At 38.8% G+C, this 26,822-nt stretch overlaps 1 protein-coding gene across 2 annotated transcripts in view; it reads right to left on the bottom strand.

Annotated features, from left to right (window-relative positions):
- SMC6 (structural maintenance of chromosomes 6) overlaps positions 1–22,323 on the bottom strand; it is a 78,362-nt gene extending 56,039 nt beyond the window's left edge. For both annotated transcript variants that reach the window (XM_047068359.1, XM_047068360.1), the window contains exons 1-6: positions 22,149–22,323; positions 13,673–13,815; positions 11,661–11,778; positions 9,431–9,536; positions 3,103–3,239; positions 2,413–2,474 (exon numbers count right to left, since the gene is read on the bottom strand). In XM_047068359.1, coding sequence (XP_046924315.1) covers positions 2,413–2,474; positions 3,103–3,239; positions 9,431–9,536; positions 11,661–11,778; positions 13,673–13,810 — 561 coding nt within the window. In that variant the 5' untranslated portion in view covers positions 13,811–13,815; positions 22,149–22,323. The remainder of the gene's footprint in view (positions 1–2,412; positions 2,475–3,102; positions 3,240–9,430; positions 9,537–11,660; positions 11,779–13,672; positions 13,816–22,148) is intronic.
- Positions 22,324–26,822: the final 4,499 nt, after the last annotated feature.

The following is a 26,822-nucleotide window of genomic DNA, read 5'->3' as shown; positions in this document are numbered from 1 at the left end:
TACGGTTTGAAAGTTATGGAATATGTAGGACCAGTATAAATGAAAAAAATTTTAAACTCCTTCATTTTACCATCTGTAAAATTTGGGGTCTTCTAAGATAACAAAACCATTTATGCAGTTATAAAGAAACCTCTACAGGGGTGCCTGGGTGGCTCAGTTGGTTAAGCGTCTGACTCTTGATTTCAGCCAAAGTCATGATCTCAGGGTGGTGAGATTGAGCCCTGCATTGGGCTCCACACAGGGCATGAAGCCTGCTTAAGATTCTCTCTCTCCTTCTGCCCTTTCTCCACTTTCTCTCTCTCTCAAATTAAAAAAACAAAAAACAAACTTCTAGATGCCACTTTTTATTATTTTTATCACTACTATTATATAGGTAGGCCACACAGACTGCCACATATTTTTTACAAAGCTTGCCCTATATCTTCATTTCACATTCCATTTGACTTCTTAAAAACAAGACCTAATGTTCTAGTCTTTAATGACAAGACATTTTAACCAACTTTGAATCAGTTAACTTCACCAAAACTTATATTCTTTTGTCTACAACTTTTGATTTTTTTTGAAATGGGATTCCTAGTTCCTACCCTACTCTAGGGATTATGTAAGAACCTTGTAGCTTTACCTGTTGAGACTCTAGAACAAGCAAAAGACAAGCACAAATGGGTAAACTTCAGAGAAAGGATAAGAAGAATAGGCACAGGGGACAAAATAATCAGGTACTTAAAGACATTAAATATTCTCCTCCCACTTGGTTATTCTAGGCCACCAATGTCTAATAGATACATAATACAAATCACACAGATAATTTTAAATTTGTTAGTGGCGATATTAATAAACAGGGAAAATCAATTTTAATATATTTCTAGTCTAAAATATCAATTAACATATAACCTACATAAAAATTGAATTATTCCTTTGCAGTAACTCTTCAAAATCTCATATGTATCTCACACTATAGTACATCACAATTTGGACTACCTACATTTCAAGTGCTTAATACCCGCACGTAGCTATGGTTATTATACAGGTAAGTGCAGCTCTAGACCTTCTATATTTTGATAAATGAACCTTTAGCAACTGCATCATACTAGAAGAGGACTAGAAGAGTTGTAACAATCTTTACATATTTCAAAAGAAATAAACATGTTTTTACATTCCCCAAGGAAGCGGGAACTTAGAGAACAGGCTTAATTCAACTTTCCCATAATTTTTCTTTCTGATAAATAGAGCTGTCCACAGAAGGAATCAGAAGCCTCAGGCAGAAGTGATTCCTCCATCACAATCCACTTAGAAGTAGTTGCTGAAGAGTGAAGGATTCCACACAGGGTAAGTACAGAGTGTGAGAAATCTATTGGATGCCCTCCAAGATCCTCCCAAACATCTATGATTCCATATACGTTTGGTTTTCCTGATTTTGCTTTAAAATTGTCCTGCATTCTAGCCTCAAATTTATTTGATGTGTCTGCTTTTCTTCAGATTTTAATAAGTATTTTTCTAAATTTCTGTTGCCTGACATGGAAGCCACTACCCACATGGAGCTTTTTACACTTAAGTAAATTAAATAAAATCAAACACTCAATTTCTCAGTCGCACATTTCAGGTGCTCAAGAGCAAGATGCCAGTGGCTACCCCACTGAATAGCGTAATACAGAATATTTCTACCATCACAGAAAGTTTTTCTGGATAGCTTTGTTCTGAACCAAACTGGCAAAGATACCTAGACTTGTAATTGTTCTTTTCCCTTGGTGACTAGTCTTGGTGTTCTTCGTCCCGGAATAAGGCAGGGTAGTACATCAGAATGTGACAGGGATGCCTGGATCCCAATCCAGGCTCTACCAGCAAGCATGCCTAGACGACTGTAGGTGTACATTTACTTTTTCTAGCTCCTTCCTCACCTACAAAATATAGGTGAATCAGATGACCGCCCAGGACAATTCCAGTGCTCACATCATAAGACTACATGCTCTATTTCTAATTACTCAAAGTTATCTTAGCAGAAAGGACTTGACACAACTCCTGCAGTTATGATCAAGACCTCCAAAATACATAAAGAAATGCTTTATTTTTTTGGAATAAATTTCCTTTCTATAATGACTTAGCAACTGAGCTTAGGGAGCCTAGGGCAACAGAAAGCAAAGAAACTGTATAGCTTTTATGAACATCAGTTCTATCCCATACTGGTGCAGACTGCATGTTCTTGACTGCTCTGTCAAAATACGAGTGTGATATTAGGCATTGAAAACTCCTGCTGAATTCGCAAATTTTAAGCAATGTCGCTAACAATAGTTGTACATGTTCCTCCTGTGGTCAATTTACTCATATGAGCCCATCTGAATTCTTTCGACATTGCAAATGATAGCTTATGAAAAAGTGACCAGATGCATCAATCAGGAATGCAGATTTAGCAATTACCTGTATGTTAAAATGATCAAGAATTGCAATCAGCTCTTCTTTTCTAGTAGAAACCACGGTGCCTGGTTAAGAGAAACACATACAAATGACCAGACTGTTTTTAGGGCAAAAATACAGAGAAAAATGAAGCAATTAATTACCAATATAAGCATTACTATTTTTGTGATGTCATCAAGAATACGCACACATCTGAGAGAGCTGGCCACTACGGTAATCATGACCCAAGCACACAGAGGAAGAAGCGTGGACACCATGACGGTGCTTCTCTTCTTCCCATTAGCTAAACGCTTGCTCTTCCTTTTCACCTACCTCTTTGCCTCCTCTTCCTTTTGCGAACCTTTTCCCCACCTTTTGCGAACCACATCTTTCCACATGTGCTAGCAACTACAGGGGTGAAAGGAGGTCTGCGGGTGAGGACGAAATGGCACAGCCTGTTTCAAGTGGACCCAAACTCTGATAATCATGGTTCTGCTGTCCAATGCCCTGGGATGAAACAACTCTGTGTATATATGTACGTACATAAACATGTGCATGTACACATACATGCAACCAACCCATGATCTGACATGAAAAAGGTTTCAAGAAATTAGGAAGAAATGCCCTTTTGATGAATACCTGAGCAATCACTTCACTGTTTAACTGAACATTTACTAATATTTTATATGAAATGAAAAGACATTCATAACAAACCTGTTTCACTTTTTAGTTTATAAGATCGACTTCCATCCATGCTAATGTGTTGTTGCACAACTATAGAGTTACCGTACACGTTTGCTCTATAGGCATCATCTCCTCTGTTCCTTAATGTTATTGAGATATCTGCTGAGCTAAAGCAAGAAGGTTAAGGTAAGTCACATGAAGGTACAGTGCAATTTCAATACTAGGTCACTAGAATTTTCAAAACCTCCAAAATAATTTGCCTAATTCATTTGAAAAGTAGCTTTATACCAGTAGTTGATGGCTGATAGGCTACTACAGAATAATGCTGAATACATCATGCCTAATTAAAAAAAAAGAGAGAATAAGAGTTATGGAAATACTGACTATTCTATCCATAATAGAAATACCATGGTCACGTAAAACCCATTAAAATTTTGGTTGTTTCAAATCATGCAGATAAGTTATACACCTTTTATAGGCAACATGGAATACTACACTGTCTGACTATAAAATAAAGCATCATGCTGACAGCAATCCCTTAAGAATGATGAAGTAACAATTATGGGGAAATAATAACATCTTCCAAGAACATTAGAATCAAATGAAGCAACTTTCATCTTTCAAATGTATGGCAATAAAAAAAATGAAAGTATTTGATACCAAGAAATGTAAATGGAAGCTCAGAATTTCTTGAAATTCTATTGATATTATAAAGGAATTATTTTTAAAGTTTTAAACAAGTTTAGAGCATTTATAGCCATGCACATTTTTATACAGGAAAAAAAAATCAATCTTTATTTTTCTACTTTTTTTTTTAAAAAATAAGACTTGGTAGAAAAACAAAAAGTGTTAAGGAAGTATATTACTATATACACACTCATAATTTCCTTAAACGTAAAAGCAATCAATATTTTTTTCTGATTCAGGTGAACATCTCCCAAAATGCTAAAGCCCTTTAATGCAAAACTGCTTTAACTAGTAATTAAATGAAATCTTTAATAGAACTTGTTTTCATGAATTTATAATCAGATTCCCAAACTGTTCCCATCTGCAGGAAATGCAGAAAAAAATACTCAAGATAAACTTCACTGTAAACTGATATTACAGTAGACATACTGAAGGGTTTTGTTATCTCCTGCTCCAGTCACCCTCTTCTTCACCAGAGCCTGAGCAGAAAGACAGGGCTTAGTAGCCTGATCAGTCCTCACCCTGCCCTCCAGGGATGGAGCTAAATATAGAAATCTGATTCGAACTCGGAAAGAGTAACCTTAGTTACTTGAGATGTCAACATTAAGAGAAATTAGATGAAGGGTATAAAGGAAAGTGTACTATCTTTACAACACTTCCATAAATCTAAATTATTTCACAATGAAGTTTTAAAAACAAACTCAAGGGGCGCCTGGGTGGCGCAGTCGGTTAAGCGTCCGACTTCAGCCAGGTCCCGATCTCGCGGTCCTTGAGTTCGAGCCCCGAGTCAGGCTCTGGGCTGATGGCTCAGAGCCTGGAGCCTGTTTCCGATTCTGTGTCTCCCTCTCTCTCTGCCCCTCCCCCGTTCATGCTCTGTCTCTCTCTGTCCCAAAAATAAATAAACGTTGAAAATAAATAAATAAATAAAAAATAAAAACAAACTCAAATGAAGGCACAACCACGTTAACAGCTGGTGATTCCCTGAAGCCTCTGAGGACTAGAGAAACCAATTTGGGGCTTTATACTCGGATGAGCAAGCAGAACATGTGCAGAGGCTACAGAGAGAAGCAAGAGCACACAACAGATAACCTCTTAGAAAACCACCTAGACCAAGTGAAAGAGACGTACCCACAGATATTGGCAGTAAATCAGACACAGAGAACGTACACAGCCCCAAAGACTAAGACAGTTAGACGTGGATGACTGGATGACTGCACAAACAAAGACACAGAGTAATGAAGACTTGGCTAAGTTGTAAGGTAGAGAACACACACTCCTCACAAACCCACACACCTGTCATAAGGAGACAGAGGGAAGGGAGCACAATACGGTACAGCACATTATACAAGGGGGTGAGGGAGGTGGAACAGAAGGGTTGCCGCATGGACCCAAAGGAAGGGAGAGGCAGATAGAGGCCTAGAGACAAAAATACAGAGAAAAAGCCATGGACACAGAAAAGAAAGGCCCAGAGACAAAAGATCCTTGGTTCTGAGGTCTCTGAGTACCAGTTACTCATGAGACCCAACTATACTTCTTCGCTCCTGCAGCTTCTAATATACAAATCCCTGAATTTTTACAATAAATCTCCCTTTTTTTTTAAAAATGTTTATTTATTTATTTTCAGAGAGAGCTAGCGAGCAGAGAATAGGGGCAGAGAGAGAGGAAGACAAATCCTAAACAGGCTCTGTGCTGTCAGTGCAGAGCCTTATGCAGGACTTGAACTCAAACCGTGAAATCTTGACCAGAGTTGAAATCAAGAGTCGAACGCTTAACTGACTAAGCCACCCAGGCACCCCTAAATCTTGTTTCTAAAGCTACCCTAAGTGGGCTGGGGTGTGTGTATTTTGTTGTTTTTTTTTTTAAAGAGAGAGAGAAGGTGTGCGTGCACAAGCACACATGAGCGGGAGAGGGGCAGAGAGAGAGAGAATCTTAAGCAGACTCTACATCCAGCACCCATGCGGGGCTGGATCTCATGACCATGAGATCATGACCTGAGTCGAAATCAAGAGTTGGATGCTTAACCAACTGAGCCGCCCAGGCGCCCCTGTGTGTGTGTGTGTGTGTGTGTGTGTGTGTGTGTGTGTGTGTGTGTTTAAATCAGAAATACCCAATTAGGACAGATATATTCCAGACAAATTGTAATTAATGGGAGGTTTTTTTTTAATTTAACATTTATTATTGAGAGACAGAGACAGAGCATGAGCAGGGGAGAGGTAGAGACGGGGAGACAGAGAATCTGAAGCAGGCTCCAGGCTCGGAGCTGTCAGCACAGAGCCCGACATGGAGCTCGAACTTGTAAACCATGAGATCATGACCCGAGCCAAAGTCAGACATTTAACCTACTGAGCTACCTAGGTGCCCCAATTAATGGAATTTTTAAAAGCTCTCCAGTTGATTCTAATGAACAGTCAAAGTTGAAAACCATTAACTAAAGTGTAATAGGGGAAGGGCAGCTGCCCACAATACGGAATAAAAGTATTTTTTTTCAATAACTCGTATGTTTACCTATATTAAGTGAATGTACTTCATGAAAACATTTTAAAAATAAAGTGATTATATATGTTTCCTCTCTGAATCATCAAACATCTCTCTTGATTAGCAAGCATATATTTTATTATTTTCATTCCTAGCTACTCTGTGTATTTAATAGCTACCTTCAGTATTGTGAGAACTTCGGAGGCACTGGTTCTGTTGCGATGTGAACTGAATAAAGAAAAGCAAGTTTTTCAAAAAATTAAGGTTTAAGAGAAAAGCCTCCTAGTAACTGTACCAGGAGACAGGGACACCTTTGCTGGGCACTAACTGCTGTCTCCTCAGCTACTGATGTGGCTAATTCTCAATTTGGGTCAAGAGCCAGGGAGCCCAACGTCTGTAAATACAGGAAATCCTTAAGTGAAGAGTTCTTTTAGAATGACAACACAAACAAGCAGTGCCACAGAAAGAATCTGGCTTCTTTCTCAACCCTGGAAAAGTCTATCTGCACAGAGGTACCTGGCAGCAGCACGAACATAGGCACGAACAAGGCACGAACCATACAAAAATATGATGCATCTGCTCTGTCTCTGAATAGCCAGCTCATCTGCAGTTAAGTTCTGTAGCCTTGACTAAATACATCAGCAATGTACAGCAGGAGTAAGAGTTTTTGTCCCTCCATAACTCAATCCCAATGCTGCAGCTGTCAGATCCCAAGGCAACCAGGGCTAGTATTAGAAAGCCAAGGGAGGGAACAGTGAACTAAATATGTTCAAAAAGAACCTGAATAGTGAGGGTCATGAGACCTTGGGGCACTGACAGAGGTTTCCATGGGAGAAGTTGTATTAGGTGAATTCATTCACCACCACTGTAAAGAGCTGGTAGCTGACAGAGAGGTGACCCCCAGGCAGAGTGTCTCAGGGCAGGGTTCTCTGGCTTCTCCAAATCTCACTAGGCAAGACTGCTACGGAGAGCTAAAACCCCAAACAAGACAGGACTGAGCCCAGGTGCTACCAACGGGGAGTGTAATGTTTGACATGGGGGGAAGGAGAGTCCCGAGGACTCTCCCAAACCTGTGCCAGACAGACTTCCTTCAGGGAAAATGGAGCAGACACGCAAATCTTAGATGTAAAACTGACTTAAGACTAGAACTGCAAAGCTCCATGAGGTGAATCTGTAAAAAATGATGACAGAATCAGAGACTACAAAATATGAAGAGATTCACAGATATCAAATATTTTAAACAGAAGGGGATGACTAGGGAAATAGTAGTGGGTTTGGAAAAGCTGTTTTTAAGCTACTTTTCAGTCAAGGTCTGTAAAAAGGAGACTGAGCTCAGGTTAAGGCTTTTAACTGTTATTAACTATTTAAAATATATTAATTTCCTCTAGGCAGCTGTGTCCTTAAAAGTTGGTGATCTGTGTAAGCTGGCCTTTTCCTTTCTTTTTAAAAATGGTATTCTGAAGACAAGTCTCAGAAAGAAGTTTCTGCTTTGGTCCAGATACTTCTCAAATGGAAAAAAACAAAACAAAAAAACAAAAAATTATTTAATTGGGATATAAAACAATTAGGGCTACAGAAAAAAATTATTTCTTTTCCTGAAGCTTCTATCTGAACGATCAATGTGTTATCTGACTAGGTAGACTAGGTGACTGTTTAGACTACTAAGAAATGTATAGTTAAGTACAATGAATTGAAACAGAGCTAGAGCCATTAAAAAGGCTGGAATAGCTAATTTTTTATTTCAGAGATCATTTGGTTGGGGACTATGGAAGGGGGAGAAGGCCTTGCTGAGCTGCAGCCCAAATAAGATAAGGAGAGACAGAAAATATGCTGGAGAACTGTTACCGAACAGTTATTTTCCATGGCCATACAGCATGGGGAATGTTTTCCGTGTATCTTTACCTCCCTTCTCCTGAGTCCACTTGGAACCCTGGCTTGGGTTAATATTCCTACAGCTTTCTGAGAAATACATGAGAAAACTGCAATCCTGGTTCACATCCCGTCCCTATTCTGTTTTTTAGTAATAAAATTGAAGTTAAACGGAAAGAACATTGAGCAGAAGGAAAGTCTGTTATATGAGAAAAAAGATCTCACTGCTAATTAAACAGTTTGGGACTTCTAGTTTTTAGGAGACGCAAGGACCCCTTCGGAGTTATTCGAGGCAGTAATAAGAAGAATAAGGAGACCAGCCTGAAGAGTGCTCCTAATGGGCAAAAGGCCCTAAGTCTATGATGATGCAAATTGGGCAATTTATATGAAGTTACATGAAGGCAAGTTATATCAAGAAGAAATACAGGTGTAGAGTGAATGAAGGCAGTTTTATGACCATTTTCCAAGAGTCAAGATGGACCACAAACAGACGTGTGGGTGTAGTCCTCAAATCAAATCCACTTGCAAACCACCTGAGTAAAGGACAGAAAATCAAAGACACCAGAATACTTTTTTGGAATTCTTAGTGAACTGGAGGCAGAAATTTTGTGCGGGGACCCTTGGCTGGTTGCTGACTCTGCTTTTGCCTGTAACACACCAACATGAACTTGTTCAGGCTGGGTTTGGATCAAGAGCAAGCAAAGTCCAATGTTTATAAATATCTCTTTAAGTAGAAGTACATAGTGGGGCGCCTGGGTGGCTCAGCTGGTTAAGTGTCCAACTCTTGATTTCAGCTCAGGTCATGATCTCACGGTTGAGACTGAGCCCCATGTCGAGCTCTGCATTGACAGCATGGAGCCTGCTTGCAATTCTCTCTCCCCCTCTCTCTGCCCCTCCCCAGCTTGTGCATGCAACTGCGTGCACTTCTTCTCTCCCTCAAAATAAAAGAATAAACATTAAAAAAATAAAATAAAATAAAATAAAATAAAATAAAAGAAAATAAAATAAAATAAAATAAAATAAAATAAACAGAAGTACATAGATTCATCATTGCTTGTTCTTTCTTCCAAAAAGGTAATAGAAACAAGAGTGTAAGAGGGCAGGCACATGGCAGTACTTTACACGAGCTTTCCTTCTGGAGAGCTGAACAGGCAACAGTGGGCCATACTGGCAACAGGGAGAAAAGAAAGGAATGGAAAGATGGGACTCTTCCGTTTCAGTTCTGGGAAGCCAATTCACTTCCTATCATGTTTACATGAACTGGGAATCTAAAGCAGCCGCTTCTTACTAAAGAACTGGAAAATACATGTAGAAAGCAAACACTTACTTCTGTCCGTCTTTCACAAAACCTTTTAAAGAAGAGCCTCTATTGGTAGCGACTGCTTTTCCGCCAAGACCAACTATGAGAGCTGTGAGCACTGCACTCTTCCCACCTACGGAAACAGGTGTTGATGAAATCACATTCATTAAGGAGACAGAAAAGAAGAGGCTGACTCCCACAATTTGATGTAAAAAGATTTCTGAATGAAAACGTAAATTAGTTCTAACCCTGAAATGAAGTGTTACACTTCGATTACCATTTTCTTTCAGCAACCTTAAAAAAAGAATTGTATATATCATGAAATATTTAGCTGTTGCAATTAGAAACAAAATTAGTATAATTCAGGACTCAAATTTTTGCCACTAATAAGAAAATTAAAAAAAAAACAAACAAAGGTTGATATCTTTCCAACCTAAGATGCTCATTGTTTCATCTTGGTCCATCAGCCTATTAAATGAGGCTATCTTTTTAATTACACATAGATACTGAATTTATCTAATCTTTATCACATTCTAATTTAGGTATGATTTACTTTTCCACAAATTCACAGAAGCCAGAAACTATTTTTAACAACCGCTGAATGCAAGCAAGCTCCACAGGGACAGGATGTTGTCTGTTTTATTCAACGTGATACAGCCAATAGTGGCCCATAATAGGCACTCTGGTATTTATTGAATGAATAAATGAACTTCAATATGAAAAAAAATCATCAGTCATACAGATAAATGTTTCTATGTAATATTTTGACAACTCTTATTCCTAATTGATTATTCATTTGCTAACTTTCTGAAAAGTATACTTCTTTTGACTCTAACATATAAAATAACACAAGCTGAAATTTCAATATCTAAACAATTACCCAGAATATGCAATCATTTTCTGAACTCCACAATCAACCAATTCAATCAACTCTTACCAGCCCATCATTTCCCACAACATACCCTAAATTAACCAAAATTCACCACTGGTTAACCTGATTTAGTTCCTCGAATGCCTTTCAAGTCTCTGTTCTAAATCTCTCCTTCGTTTCCAAATTCATTGCCTCCACTATTTGCATTATTTTTTCTTCTCTAAGTTTTATTAATAAAATAACTATTTCAAAATTTAAAAAAGAAGAAAAGACCTAATTGCAGAACCCACAAATTTTTCCTTACTTCTTGTCCTGTGGGACCTCCCAGTAGCACTAATCCCTCTGTCCATTCTCTCCTTCTGAAAACACTTTCCTCTGGACTGAATATACAGCAGGGGAAACAAAGAACAACTAAGCAGAATGTGGAGCTGCATTCACCTACTATCCTGTTCTAGCACCGTCACCAGCCATAGACTCTGGCAAGCTTCCTCTCTGTGTACTGGTCAGTCAAGCTGCCAACAGCTCATGCCTGGCTGGTCCATCACAAAAGCTGCATAACTGGTCTTTCTAACGCCCGTGCCTCTCCCCTTCTAATCCATTCTCCACAATGTGGCCACTTTGTTTCACAAATCTTGACCATGTCATCCCTTACTGACAAACTGTAATTGGTTCTCCACTGACTTCTGAATAAAACACCAAAATCTTTATCGTGGCATTCAAGATCCTCACCAGTATCACCTACGACAGGCCCCTCCAGCATCAGCTTCTGCCCCTCCCTACCATGTAGGATATGATAAAGCCATATGAGGCTGTTCACCATCATCCATGCACATCTATTTCTGCCCCTCCAAACCTCTGCTAATAAGCAATCTTCGCCTGGAACATCTCAGCCTCCTCTTCCCCAATGAGGCCTAAAGAATCTATAATTTTCATTCAAGTGCCACCATAAATACCACCTCCTCCTTAAGCTTTCATTGGCCACAGTGAGAAATAGTTTCTTTCTTGTCTGGATTCCCATGGCACTATATTTGTGCTCTATTATAACATTTAATAGATGTAAAACACAGGGCTGCCTTAATCACAATGAGGCTAGTCCTCTCTTGTAGAAGGCTTGTCCACTCTTCTATGGTATGAACACCAAGGTAAAAGGAGTCAAAACAATAAGTAGGAAATGTTTATTCCTACTACATAAATAATGAACCTAGAGTTAACTTATTATTTTCTTTAAGTACAGAATAGCAGCAAATACTGAAAATATTCATGACCACAGTTTATAGATCCCAAACTTAGATTTATCAGCATGCACAATCACCTACTTTAAAAAGTTAGTGCATTCTAACTTCAAAATACTACTCAAAGTAAAGTAAGGAGGGCAAAAGCACTTACTTCCATTGTTGCCAACAACAAAGTTGACATTAGAACCAAACTTAAAGGGTCCAAGCATCGAATGACACATGAAGTTTCTTAGCTGAATACTCTCAATTATTCCAACTTCTGCTGCAGTCTATTAACCAAAAAAAAAAAAAAAAAAAAAAAAGAGAGAGAGAGCAAGAGACAGAGGGAGAAAACAATTATTAATCTGTCTAACAAACTCATTATACTCATCCAAGCATTTGGAGAAAGATCAGCAGTGTTACTAAAGAAAACAGTTATATAATAAGTGAATAATCTTAACTTCAATGAGTAAGATGAAATTAAATGGGAACCTTCAATGAATAACTACTCATTCTCAAGTCCTTAAAGGATCTAATAATTATATTACATAGTTTCTTAATATGGACGATACTAACCTTTTGACTCAGGTAATTTTTTGTTGGAGGGGGGCTGCTTTGCGATTTTGAGAATTTTAACAACATCCCTAGCCTCTGCCCAGTAGATGCTAGAAGCACACATCTACCTAAGTTGTGCCAATCAAAAATATATCCAGACACTGTCCCCCAAGGGACATTTAAAAACTCTTAAAAAAATAGTCTTTAAAAACTCCCTGGCTGTCTTCTTTTGGATGCCATCTTATTAAAAACCAGAAACATTTATATCCTTTTATAAGTAGAATATCAGAAATTATGGTTGAAGGTTTTTTTAAAATAAACTTTTATTTTGATCTAATTGTAGATACAGTTGTAAGAAATAATACAGAGAGATCCTAAGAATTCTTTATTCAGTTTCTGCCCATGTAGTATCTTAAAAACTGTGGTACAAAATCACAACCAGGATACTGACACTGATACAGTCAAGATACAGAACATTTCCATCACAAGGATCCCTTAGGTCACCTTTTATAGCTGATCCACATCCCACCCAATCCACTCCCACCTGAACCCCCAGTCCACTAATCTGTTCTCCATTTCTAGAACACTGTCATTTCACAAATGTTATAGAAATGTCTATGGGGTACCTCGGTGATTCAGTCGGTTAAGCGTCTGACTTTGGCTCAGGTCATATCTCACAGTTTGTGGATTGAAGCCCCGCATCAGGCTCTGTGCGGACAGCTCAGAGCCTGGAGCCTGCTTTGGATTCTGTGTCTCCCTCTTTCTCTATCCCTCCCCTGCTCCTGCTCTGTCTCTCTCTCCCACACACTCTCTGTCTCTCAAAAATAAATAAACATTAAAAAAATAAAAATTGAAAAAAAAGAAATGTCTATTGTCACCTACGTCAGGAGGTCACTGCTAACTAGTATTTCATGGTATGGATGTACCACAGTATTTAACCATTCACTCACTGAGTGACATCTGGGTTGTTTCAGTTTGGGCTATTACAAATAAAGCTGCTATAAACATTCATGTATAGAATTTTGTGTGAAAGTATATCTTCATTTCTCTGGGACAAATGCTGGGTTATGTGGTAGACAGGTGTGTGTTAAATTAAAAAAAAAAAAAAGCCAAGCTATTTTTCAGTGTGGCAGTATCATTTTACATTCCCACCAGCAATATATGAATGATCCAGTTTCTCTGTATCCTTGCCAGCATTTGAAGTTGTCGTTGTTTTTAATTTCAGTCAGTCTGATGGGTATGTTGTAACATTTCATTGTGGTCTTCTTAATTTGCATTTCCTCAATAATAAATGATGTTGAACTTCTGTCATGTCATTGTCATTTTGAAGCCTGCAGGGTCAGTGGTCATACCTACTGCTTCATTCCTGTTATTGGTAATGCCTTCTTTTTTTTTTTCCCTTTGTCAGTCTTACTAGAGGTCTGCCAAATTTATTGATCTTTCCAAAGAACAAGCTCTTTAAGGGTTTTCCTAAATGTTTCTAATAATTCACATAAACTTCAAAATTAGTTACATTATTTTACCTCAGTTTTTTAAAAACTATACTGCTTTTCCTGACATTGAATTATCAAGAATATGACATATAAGCCAAACATGAGAATCAGGCCAATCCAAAAATTTTGCACTTACCAAAGTAGAGGTACCATTTGTGAAAGAAACCGTACATTCATCTTCATCACCATCTTTGTCAAAGTCATCCAACTCTTCTTGTCTTGGTCTTTTGGCATTTTCAGGAGAGAAGAAATTTTCTTCCTTTCTTTTGGCCATCAGGTCTGAACATGTATTAGAGTAACAATGAAGTAAAATAAGACAAAGCTTAAGTTTTAAGTACTATGTCCATTCGTTTTTAGTTAAAAAAAATAAACATATCATCTGTGCAGAGGAAGAGGGCCATGAGACAAAAAACACAAGTGGCCACTTGAGGCTGGAAAGGCAACCAAACAGATTCACCCCTTGAGTTTCCAGAAAGGAACAGCCCTACCGCCACCTTGATTTTAGCGCTCGGCGCTGCAGCAGACTTCTAACCTGCAGAAGTGTAAGACAAAAAGTTTATGTTGTGGCTTTTTAAAATCATGTGCACATGCCACACTAGTTGATTTTACTTCAGAGTTATTCACAGCCAAGATTTTATGGATATGGGCCTCCCTAAATGTTTTGACTACTGAAACTCAACAAAAGGTAAAAACTCTTATTTGTGAGACTCTGTTTTCTAGTTTCCTAGATCTATTAATAGAGATGCCATGTCTTCTGAAAGTTTTCCAAAGCAATCATCCAATTTTTCAGATAAAAGCATTAATTTTAAATTAATTTCCCAAAGAAGAATATCTTGAAGCCATGTTGCCTAGTATCAGTAGTTTCTCTTAATTGTTCCCTAAAGAAACAAGCCATGCTATTTTTTCCAATGTACTATAAAATTTATGCCTAGAAAATTAATGTATTTAAAATTAAACAAGACTTTTTGAACATATAAATGCTGCACCTCAAGTCAAAGCTGACGGTCTGTGATTAAAATTAAATGTTATGAGTCATTTGGTTGTTACTTTCATTGTTCTCTCTAAAATACACTTAAGACTTATAATGATACGCACCTAATAACTATTTGCTAAATAAATGGAGAGAAAATCCACAACATAGGTAATCAAAAATGTCTAAGATACAAGGAAAGAATATGAAGAATGGTTCTAGTCTCTACCTAAGTCCACCAAGGACTGTATACCATAGCAACCAGGTTTGCACCAGGTACCTGGGCAGCAAGAGAGTAAATGAGGTTTTCTCTCTCTTGATTTCGGACTGAAGGATTCCAGTCAGTCCTCACTACAGATGATAGCCATATGTGATGATATATGCACACAGGGTAACAAAGTAGTCTGTGTGTGTGTGTGTGTGTGTGTGTATGTGTGTGTGTGTGTCAGAAGGGTGGGGGGCTAGTGGAGTGGTGTTCCAAAGAGAGTATGAAGTAGATGTGTAGGAACCAGAATGGGGCCTCTAGAGAAAGAATGTGAATGACAAAAGGAGGGTAAGGGAGAAAGAGATATCCATATATGTGTTTAATTTTTTAATCCACTGCTTTCCAAAATTATACTGACAGAACTGATCTGGCAGAAATATGAAATATCTATACATATTATGGAGGAACTGGTTTGGGGAACTATCTTTGTTAGGCTGTGTTATTTTGATAATGTATACCTCGTTAAATGAACTAAGTGGTTTTCCCATCCTTTTAATGCTCTGAAATCACTTCAACTGCATGACACATTAAATGTTTTTTTGAAAGTAAGAAAGAACTAGGCTAGGGGCACCTGGATGGCTCAGTTGGTTAAGTGTCCAACTTCAGCTCAGGTCATGATCTTGCAGTTCATGAAATTGACCCCACCCCCCAGCTCGCATCAGGGCTCTGCTGACAGCTCAGAGCCTGGAGCCTGCTTCAGATTCTGTGTCTCCCTCTCTCTCTGCCCCTCCCCCGTTTGCACTCTGTCTCTCTCTCTCTCAAAAATAAACATTAAAATTTTTTTCTTAAGAAAGAAGTAGGCTGAAAGCTATTAGAAAGTAGAGCTATTAGTAAGAAGAAAGTTGGAACGTTAACTTTATGAAATCATTTACATTTCTTTCTTGTATACTGGTTTTAACAGGTTTACAATAACCTCTTGAATCAATTTTTCTGTAACTTTATTTTCAAAACATTGATATAATGTGAACCCTCACACTTACGAGACAAGATTACCTTATGTTTTGTAAAATCCTCATCAGTAGTCATGACTCCTTTCATGCAAATTATATTTAATTAAATTTTGAAATATTTTCTCTAAAAATTAGGTCTTTATCAAATCAAGGTTTTTCTTTAATGGGAATATTTTAATGTTTATTCATATTTCTTATACAACCAAATGTAAGGGATATTCAGCGTGAGTCTAGAGTTCAATCTCTCATTCTTTCTCCCAAAATGCAAGTTAAAAAAGAAATCAGAGACTTCCACTTCCAGGAAAATGGAATAGATACACTTTTCCCTGTTTCTCCTGCTTAGTAAAACTAAAAACTTTGGAAATCATATATAAAACAAACATAAGACAACTCTGAATGAGAAGGAAGTAGATTGGCTAGGAACCTCAGGACCCAAGGAATGACATCAAGGTAAGTTCCCAGAGTTTTTGTTTTGCTTTAAATATCCCAGACTTGGAGAAGACAGCAACTGGGGAAATACCAACAGGTGCATGGGAAAAAAAGACCTAATAAAAGCTTCCTCTCTCTAGCCAAAGGACCAGGCAGCCTGACAAGACAGAAAGCTTTTAGACAATAATTGCTCTATTCCAGCCAAAACCACGAAAAAAAACTGTGGCGCCTCCTTCTACTCCCCCAATGCCACACACTTCAGCAAAGGTCAAGTGGGTAGCCTGGACCTTATAATGCCATAAGAAGGCATCTCCATATCCCATTTGGGCCAGTGTCAGAGAACGTTATGTAGGCCAAATAGGGAGTCATGATAATGGGTGTCCATGGAGCCCGCCTAGAGAGCCTAGGTGTCCACCTTGATCAGGCAGTAATAGGTTGCTACTTACTCCCACTCCCGGTTGGATGGTGTCTCATGAGACCTTTTACTACCACCCAGAGAGGTAAAGAGACCACCCCCCAAAAGTGTACAAAAACCATGTGGAGAGCCAAAATTCCCACTCATACCAGCAGTCACTGTGGCTAAGAAAAGAGCTCTGGTACAGTTCTACACCTCTGAGTCTTAGTGTCTACAGCTTAATACCACAGGGCAGAAGTTCTCAAAGGTTGTGGTCAATCTCTTCAAAAGTACTAAGGATCTCAAAGAGCTTTTTGTTTACACCTATCAATATCTATCATACTGTAAATTAAAACTGAGAAACTGTTAAGCCAAAGAACACACACGTACACATTCTGTCAGTCCTCAAAGCAATGACATCACCACATGTCTCATAGCCTCTGGAAAACTCCATTCACTCATAAGTGAATGAAGTGAAAAAGGCAAATAATATCTGACTATTATTATGAAAATTGTTTGACTTTGTTGACCCTTTGAAAGAGTCTCAAGGGTCCCTGGGCCACAGTCTGCAAACTGCTTAGTGCAGACGATACTTTAAGTAATCCATGACACAATGCCATAAATTATAAGGCGTAGCTAGCAAGCAATTAAGTTAGAGCAGCAGAGAAGAAGCCAACCATCAAATAACTTATAGACTTGATATTCAATATGTGGTCCAAGGACCAGCAAGTAGCATTTACATTTCCTGGAAATGTATTAGATATCCAGAATCTCAGCCCCCTTCCTAAATCAAATGAATCAGAATCTTCATTTCTAACAAGATCTTAGGAGATTCTAAAGAAGAACCGTTATAAATAACATTTAAAAACTTGGCCTTTATCTTATCCTGAAGGCAATGAAGAATTTAATCATGATAAAACAAATACCATCTAAAAGGTGTATTAGATAATCTGAAGGACATTTAACCTAAACAAATCCCTGAGATAATATTAGCATTAGTCACAATTACATAAGAGTCAACATCTCTTTTATAAATAATTGAATGTTAATGTTGAATCTCTTACACAAGTCAAAACTTGAAAATCCAACATATTTCTCAAACTATTTAACAAGAGTCAACGTCTGTTAGTTTCAGCTTGTTGCTAACTTACATTTCCTGGAATACCACCATGCCATTATTTTCTCGAAAGTATCTCCTTTTCTCCCACCCGTCCTCTATCTCCTTAATTACTGAGCAATAATTTATTTATTGTAGAAGAGCAAAAATGAAGCATTACTGTTTGGTTTTCCCCACATTAAATGTCCCTTTACATACTGTTTTTATTAATGCCCAATAATGATCCTGCAGTAAGCAGGCGCTCAGACATCAGCTGACTGATTTTTAGTATTTTACCATTAAAAAAATGGCAGTTTTTTAAGTAAAACTGGGGGAGGGAGATGACGTAGGTAAATGTGATAAGCTTCTTACAATGAATGTGAGATTCTGTACTACACAGAAGATGGTGTGCAACATGATGACGATGTGTTTTATTTGCTGCACTTGGCCTAGGATTTGCAGTTTGCTATTAGGTTGCCATGGTAACATGCATCAGACACCAAAGGATTCTGCCTTTTAAAAGAGGATTCACTTTGTAATTTAATGATAATGAATTTTTAAAAACACATATGAATGTCCTGAGCATTAGATACAAATTAATACAATAAAACTGTTTCCAAAAGGCTAAAGAGACATAAAAACAGATGTAAAGAAAAATACTTCTAATATTCTGATATACACACAAAATGGAAAACATCTCCTCTGAGACTTTTAATACATCCATAAAAGCTCATTATGTGTTTATTTACAATCAAAAAAAGTCAGAATTAAGGAACATCTCTCTCCCTCGCAGGAAGCAAATCAGAGTAGAATAGTAACAAATATGCAACTATCAATAAAAAATAAGTTCAAGAAGAAAAATCAATAAGCAAGAGTTCATTATAGAAAATAAGTGAACTGGAAATCTAATGGATCAAATACACTTCAACAGGATTTTAAATTCCTAAATTTTAGATTTTATTGTGATCCATATAATAATTCATACTTCTCATTAATATCCAAGTAGGGACTAACAGCAGTGAGTACAGACATAACAGAACTGAAATTATCAATAGGAAATAGAGGTTAAAAATAACGGCAGAGGTGCCAGGGTGGCTCAGTCTGTTAAGCATCAGACTCTTGATTTCCGCTCAGGTCGGTGATCTCAAGATTTGTGAGATTGAGCCACACACCCAGCTCTGCATTGACAGCACAGTACCTGCTTGGAATCTCTCTCACCTGTTCTCTCTCTCTGCCCCTGTCCCACTCACTTGCACACACTCTCTCGCAAAAATAAAGTTAAAAAATAATTAAAAAAATAAAGGCAAATTGCTGCTATATCTGAATCTGCAGTGGACTGTGTTTACCTCATCCCCAATTCTGCCCCTCTCACCGCCACCAACATCCTCAATTCTGCATTAAACAATCTCATTTTAAATGTAATGAACTCATTAAACACACTGCTTGGGATATATCATAAAATCATAAGACATGACAAATATTTAAGTGAAAAAATTCATACGTCCACCTATCAAATAACTCAGATCAGCAAAACTGGGAAATACTAAGCACAGCATTTCAGATAATAAAATGTGAACACTCAGATATATGTTTTTAAATTTTTTTTTTTCAACGTTTATTTATTTTTGGGACAGAGAGAGACAGAGCATGAACGGGGGAGGGGCAGAGAGAGAGGGAGACACAGAATCGGAAACAGGCTCCAGGCTCTGAGCCATCAGCCCAGAGCCCGATGCGGGGCTCGAACTCACGGACCGCGAGATCGTGACCTGGCTGAAGTTGGAGGCTTAACCGACTGCGCCACCCAGGCGCCCCCAGATATATGTTTTTAAAACATCCCTGTGGCCTCAGTATAAAAGGAAGATTAGAGAGGGAGATTAGAGGCAAAAGAGACAGCCTCGAAAGGATGAGGGGCACTGAACAAAAGTAGTGGCAATATCAATAATGAAGGAACAGAAGAAATCAAGAGATTTAAAAGTATGAGTAAAGTGGGGAAGTAGAAGTAACATTTGTTGAATATCTCCTTTAATCCCCAACATTTTTTAAGTACTGTCCTTATTTTACAAAAGGGGATATTGAGGCTCCATAAGACATTTTGCCCAGGTCTGTCTAGCTATATCAGAGCTCAGATCTAAACCCAAGTTTGTCAAAACCCAAAGTCAAACCTCTTCAATGCCCAGGTTCCTCCAGGCATGAACAACTGAGTTTATTTATAGGTAGTGAAATTGGATATTAATCTACCCATCTTCTTATCTATTTTTTGTCAATGTATAAAAACTACAAAAAGGATCCTATTGTGATGTGTCCTTCTAATGTTGCTATTTGAGCCAATTAAAAATTGGGCTTTATAAAATTTCATCTCGTGTTTCATTTTTGGAAACAATCTTCACACACGGCTAAATGCCATTATAAGTAGACAGAGCAGATCTGGAAAGAAAAGAAGTAAACAATACATTTATTTTGTTTGGAAACACTGAGTTTGAAGCCATCCTAGGATACTGAGATGGTGAAGCCAATAGACAGTAAAATATACTCTGCAGTAGGGGTGGAATTGGAAGTGTTGCTAAGAAAGCTACAGAAATTATTTTGAATTTGGTCACTAGGGAAAGTATGTTGAATGAGAAAAGATGTATCTCATGTACTAGTGAATCAAAATGCTAACATTAATATAAGTGACTATACTTGACCCTCAGTTACCTGGACTTATGAGTGTATGTGTATACAGAAGTGTAACAGGTAATTATGCCTTAAATATAATGCATACTACTATGGTAAAATTTTGAGTTACTTGTTTATTGGTTCCTGAAAGTAAGTCAAGTATAGCTTTGGTTAGTAAGACCTAACTTAGGTCTAAAAACGGTAAGTCAAGATTTAGGCAGGTTTTATACAAAATTCTACATCTAGACACTCAGTAAAATAAACCTTTGGGGAATAAAAACAGATTCTCACTTTAACAACTTTAATGTACCATTTGTAGTTACTTTTCTGCCAGGCTCAATACTAAATGCTTTATATTCATTACATATTTAACACACATATTGAAGAATCTGGCCCATTGGGTACTACAGCTATTTTCCTCCAATTACAGAATAAGAAATAAAACTTAAAGAGGTGATACCAATAAACTCTGGGTCACTCAACACTGGTTCTCTCATATAAAAACATGTTTTTTTTTTTCAACGTTTATTTATTTTTTGGGGGACAGAGAGAGACAGAGCATGAACGGGGGAGGGGCAGAGAGAGAGGGAGACACAGAATCAGAAGCAGGCTCCAGGCTCTGAGCCATCAGCCCAGAGCCCGACGCGGGGCTCGAACTCACGGACTGCGAGATCGTGACCTGGCTGAAGTCGGACGCTTAACCGACTGCGCCACCCAGGCGCCCCTAAAAACATGTTTTTTAAAGCAATATTCTAGTGATCTCCAATGGGTACACCCACCCATTCAGGAAAAGAAATTTGGAATACACATTTTGACATAAAATTATCACTCTGTGTATTTCACACAGTACTAGAACGAGATAAAGTAAATCTAAGTAGAAGTTCTATTATGTTCCCTCCCACCCACACGCCCGTGGAACTACCTGCAGTCCACTGTACAGGATACTGAATTTTTTTTTTTTTTATTTTCTTGCTATTGACTACTTTAAAAGACTATATGGCAGCCATCTAAAAGTTAGGGAGTTTGGGCGCTTTTTTCCCCCCCTTAGAATATACATTCCGGAATACCTTGCCTTTAAAACACTCGCTGTTAATGAAATATACACAAAATATACACCAAGTAATAAGCACTCACATAAATTCTGCCTTCAGGGTTTAAAAACAAAATAGTTAATTTTTCCAAGAATTATCAGTTTTATCTCAAGTCGTATTGGTCCTACAGCCCTTTCTCTATCCTTGACTCTAGTATTCCGCAATTCCCAGTCGCGATTCTTCTCCAGTTTATTTCCACAAGAGGGAAAAGAAATGCCATCATAAAACCTCCAAACGTTACATTTTACTTTTTCTAGATAATACAGCCTGCGTTGTCATGAAGCTGGGATTTAACAACAAATCCAATTTAAGTGCTATTTGCATACATCTCGTAAACAGACGAAGTTGCTGCCGGTGAGGGTATCAGATTCGCTCCAAGAGCCGGATGTCCGAGCCCACCCTCTCTCCTGACCCCATCCCCTCGAGCAAGTCTTCTAAGCCTGAAAGCAGCTTGGGGCCGGGCGCCGGGTCCAACAGCCAGGGCCAGGATTTCTCAGCCCCGCCGTCTGAGCCGCCCGAGGAGGGGCTCAGCTGCAACGGGCAAGTTTCCCGTGGTTCAGGGGACCTGTGTCGCCCGCAGAGACAGCCCGAAAATCCGCGCCGGCCGGCTGGTCCGCTCGGGCCCGCGGGGATACCCTGGACACCGCAGCAGCTCCGCTGACCGAGCCGCCGCTAGGTGGGCTGTGGGGCGCCGGCTAAGGGGGTAACGACAGGGGATGGATCCGGAGCAAGGGAGAGCGACAGCGCGCGCCCTCACCTTACCTCGAACAAGTCGAAGTCTCCCCCAAGGAACACGATCAGCGCGGCTGTCGCGGTGCAACGGGACGCTAAGGACACCGTGGGTCGTCTCGGCCTCGGCTGGCCACCGTTGGCCCGCCGGGAACCGCGCGCCCGCGGTGGGAGAAGGCAGGAGCCTAGCTGCCCTGGCGCCCACCGCGGGACACTACGCGCCTGCGCCCCGCCCCCCCCTCCCGCCAGGGCTCTGCCCGCGCGTGCGCGTTTCAGGGTTTTCGCGCCACTAGTGTCTAAGAGGAGGGGCCGGAAGTGCTCCTCGGCGGGCGGGGAAGCTGGTAGGCTCGCAGGGCTCGGCTGCGGCGAGACTTGGGGGGCCGGGTGATTTGCCTAAGTGAAAGGGAAGAGAACTCGGAGTACCCCGGCAACAGTTCCAAGCATGCGTAGAGCCGACCGGCTAAAAGCCAGAAAAGCCTAGAGAGAGACTGGTCGCGGAAAGGGGACGGTTACTTCCCGGAAGAGGCGGGGCCATTGAGAGAGGGCGCCGAATTAGAAGTGATTGTGGCGGCTTCCCGGGTTGGGGTGCTGAGTCCCAGACGTTAGTCTTTGCTTAGCGAAAAAGGTAGAGAACTTTTCCTTTTCTTTTTTTTTTCCACTTAAGTTTTTAAATTTTTTTATTTTAGAAGAGAAAGTTTGGAAACTTGGAGGCAGCAGTAGTTAGGATTCAGGCCAAACTAGTAAATGACGGAGGGGCGTCTTCCAAAACCAAGGAGAAAAGGTTGTCCGGGTAAGTCCCGCGGACCGTGGAGGGGCGGCCCCGCCCGCCTTCCTCTGGCTCCTTTGAAAAGCTGGGTTAGGGGCGCTCCTGCGAACCCTGGTCAGAGGCTCGGCTGGGAGTACGGTGGGAGAGCCGCCTGACCACGCTCTGGCCTTGCGTGCCTGGCCGCTGGCGGCTCCGCAGAGGCGGATGGCCCCTGGATGTCCTTCCTTCCCGCACACTGGAGCAAACGCCCACGCCCGGTTCTAGGCCGAAGCGGGCAAAGTCACACTGGAGTGTTCTTTTTTCCTTGTTAACGTTGTGCTCTGAAAATACATGATAGCAATTACCTGAAGGCATTGTGGTTGTTTACAGCCTTCCCCCCCCCCCGCACTGGCCTATTATTGTAAACCCACCCAATAAATATCGGAACTAATTAAGTTTTAAGTTCCTTGACGTAACTTTCAGGGATGTTCTCAGCCCGTCATTAAACCTACCTCTTCTCTTCTGCCTTTACACAGCTCTTCAAGAGTTGGGTTGATCTAGTTAAATAATCTACTTTATTGACTCCACAGCCTCCCGTTGTAGATAGGAAAAAGTGGCATTTACCGCTACCCCACTTCACCCCCAAATAGATAGATGATAAATTTCTCAGCCCCAGTAATGAAATTCCTTCCATCGAAGTCACCTTTTGCCTCTAAAGGTAATCAAATGTATATCATATTCCCAGTGTGGCCCTTGCATGAAAAGTAGGACCTGGTCAGACTACGCTAAAACCCTACAGTCTGGTCCAAGAGGTCCTTGTTGGTAAACAATAGGAAACAGTTGGGAGGTTTTTGCTCAGATGTCACTTGATGCCCACTATTACGTAGGGTACTTTATATACTCCTATAGCTCACTCATAATACCTCTGCCTGTACTTGACACATTGTTGTAATTCTCTTTTCATCTCTACTCTCAGTTGCCCTCCTGGGGTCTTTAGATGCAGGGCTTTATCTTTCATTATTGTATCTCTAGTATCTAGAGTTCCTGGTACATAGTGGACATTTAATAAAGATTTATTGATAACTATAAGTTAAGCCGGGTATATTATCCTTCAAAGTTTAAGCTAAATTCATATGAAAATAAAACAAGAAAATTAAACTAGCATCAATTAGTGAAATTATGTAGTAAATCCATACAATTCAGTCTTGTACTTAAACTATTTGCCTATCTTTATATGAAAACAGTCTTGAAATGGGAATTGGGAAACTTAAAGTATTTTTTGCTTTATTGCTACAAAGTTTTTTCCCTAAAGGTTTTGCTTAAAACTTAAATAAAATTGGAAAACTGTTGGCCTAACAAAATGTGTATTTTTGCATAAATCTAACCACTGAGCTCTGTTTATGTTCTTTAAAATTTGATTCATTAGTGAAATTAGCAAGGTTCTGTGCTTTTCTCACCTCATTCAGTTTTATAATTAACCAATAAAAGCTTATTAGCTCTTAAGGAAGTTTTAGGAGCATAAATTGATTTATGGGCACCATATGGTTACATCAAAGGATTTGTTTTGTTTTAACCTGAAGTGGATTCTTGAGCCCTTTATTTAAATTAGAAATTCATGTTCTTTCAGTCAAGCAATACTAACGAATATCGAGTGATTTTATTTTAGTACCGACTTACCCAAAATTGGTCATGAGATTCAAAGGATATTAGAGTTTTATAGTTCATCTGGTTTCCTACCTCTCATTTTGTAGATGGGTTGGTTAAATGTCTTCCAAGGTCATACAGCTTCAGTATCCAAGACCAAAATCCTAGGTTTCCAATCCCAAGTCTAAGGCTCTTTCAGTAAATTAAGTAAATTGAAGCCACTAATACATTATAAAGTTATTTGCTAGGGTTATTCTGATGTTTTTGATTCATGTAAGTATTCTTGTGTCACTTTAATTCTAGCAATTGTTAATATGTTAAAGAGACTTTACATGTAATTTATATTGACTGCATGATCAGATTGATGTCAGTAAGATTATCACATTATAAAATATGGGAGTAGACACCAAATCCCACACCACAAATTTTTTTAATTGTACCCTATTAAAAAATAAGGGAAAATTATATGTAGTTTTGGGTGAGTTTGATATATGTGGTATTTAAATTTTACTTAATGCTGAGCTATTTTAGAGTAACCTCATCAGGTTGATCATGACCTCATTCAAAAACCATCTGTTCTATCTTTGAGTGTAGTTGCACTTGAATATCTTAAAAACTGTTGCGTTCTGTCCCTTTTGAAACTTTACATACGTTTACAATCTTCCCATTGCAACTTACTGTTCAGAGGAAGCATTGGTGCAAAGAAGTGGAAAACAATAGATGATTAGAATAGACATTTTGTATTAACTACATTCTTAAAACATGTTGTGGTGTTGTTTTTCATAAAATACACATTTCACATAATTTTGCCCTTTCAGAACTATTGGGATATTCTTTTTATATATTCTGCTTTTATGAGTGATTTTCAAAAAACATGCATTTTAAACTTAACCAATTTAGATCATAGGTCTAATGAAAATAATCCTAAAAATAGTATTTTAAAATAATGTACTGCGTGTAGAACACTTAATGTAATTCTACATTAATATTTTTTGCATTGTATAACTGGCTATAAGATATCAACATAAGTAAATTAACATGTACAAACAGGAAGATGATTTTAAAGCATATGCTTTAGATTTTCAAACAGGATCACTCTGGCTTCTATGAAAACAATCGTTTTCATAGAAGTGGAGGGTTGTAAAAAGTAGAAGCAGGGAGGCCAGTTGGGTGACTGTTACAGTTGTATACAGGAAAACGCAGGGCGGGGTGGGGGGGAACTATCATTAGAAATAGGGATTTAGAATATATTTTAGAGGTAGAGGACTTTCTGATGGAATGGGTGTTGGGGAACCAAGTAAAGAGGAGAATCAAAAAGGACGGCTAGGTTTTTGGCCTAAGCAACTGGATATTGTGGAGAGATAAGTAAAACAGTTCTGGGGAGAGATGAAATCAAGAGTTGGATGCATGTTATGCATCCATGTGAAGGTAAAGTAGGCAATTAGATGTTCTAGTTAAGAGCTCAGTGGAGATGTCCGATGAAGTGGGAAAAATATTATTAGGGAGAGTTCATTATATATTATTAGAAGAGTTCATTATAGACTCTTCAAAGGACACTCAGCAGTAATGTCCTTTCTGGTGTAGTCTGCCTCTGATTCTAAAAATATTCTTCCTATAATTCCTTTTGCTCACTTTCCATATCCCATGCCCACTCCCAATCCTTTTAACATGTTGCTTGGCATAGTTCTAATTCATTATTATTATTATTATTATTATTAATTAAAAGTAGTCAAGGCTGTGTAGAGCCTTGCAGTAATTCAAGAAGGTCTAATAGAAGTTCATTCATGTAAAGTTACTCAGAGAAAAAAGCTTTGTTGGGGCATGTCTAGCTCCTATAAAAATGTCCCCTTGATTCCTGTCATTCAGAGAAAATGGTCAAAAAGGCATATTTCACAATAGCAGCAATTCTTCCATGCTTATGAAAGAAACTGAGAGCATTACTACTTTATAGGAGTGTGCTTGGGGAGCACAAGAGAGATTCACCTTTTTCAAATCCATTTCAATAGATACACAGGGACTGTAGGTTAAGGGATCAAAGTGGTTTTAAAAGCTTTGAGATGGATTTTAAAATACGGTGACCAAAAAGATTGGCAACGAAAGAGACATTTTTCTGGAACATACCACATAACTCAGGAAAATTGGAGAAGAGAACACTTTAGCTCAGAGATAGTCAGATTTTGCTTTTCTGGAACCAACAGATAATTCTGCTACTCTTTTTCTTTTTGCCTACATTGTTCTTAACAGTTGTGTTTAAATAGCTGTAGTTATATTTTGTAGTCTTCACTCCCATTAAAAAAATTTTTTTTTTCAACGTTTAT

Source organism: Lynx rufus, unplaced genomic scaffold, assembly GCF_022079265.1.
Source record: "Lynx rufus isolate CCGP_SWC_20201006 ecotype Redwood Valley unplaced genomic scaffold, mLynRuf1.p SCAF_8, whole genome shotgun sequence".
In the NCBI taxonomy this organism is placed as follows: domain Eukaryota; kingdom Metazoa; phylum Chordata; class Mammalia; order Carnivora; family Felidae; genus Lynx; species Lynx rufus.
Note: the sequence above shows the minus strand (reverse complement) of the source record. Positions and strands in the feature narration are given on the sequence as shown.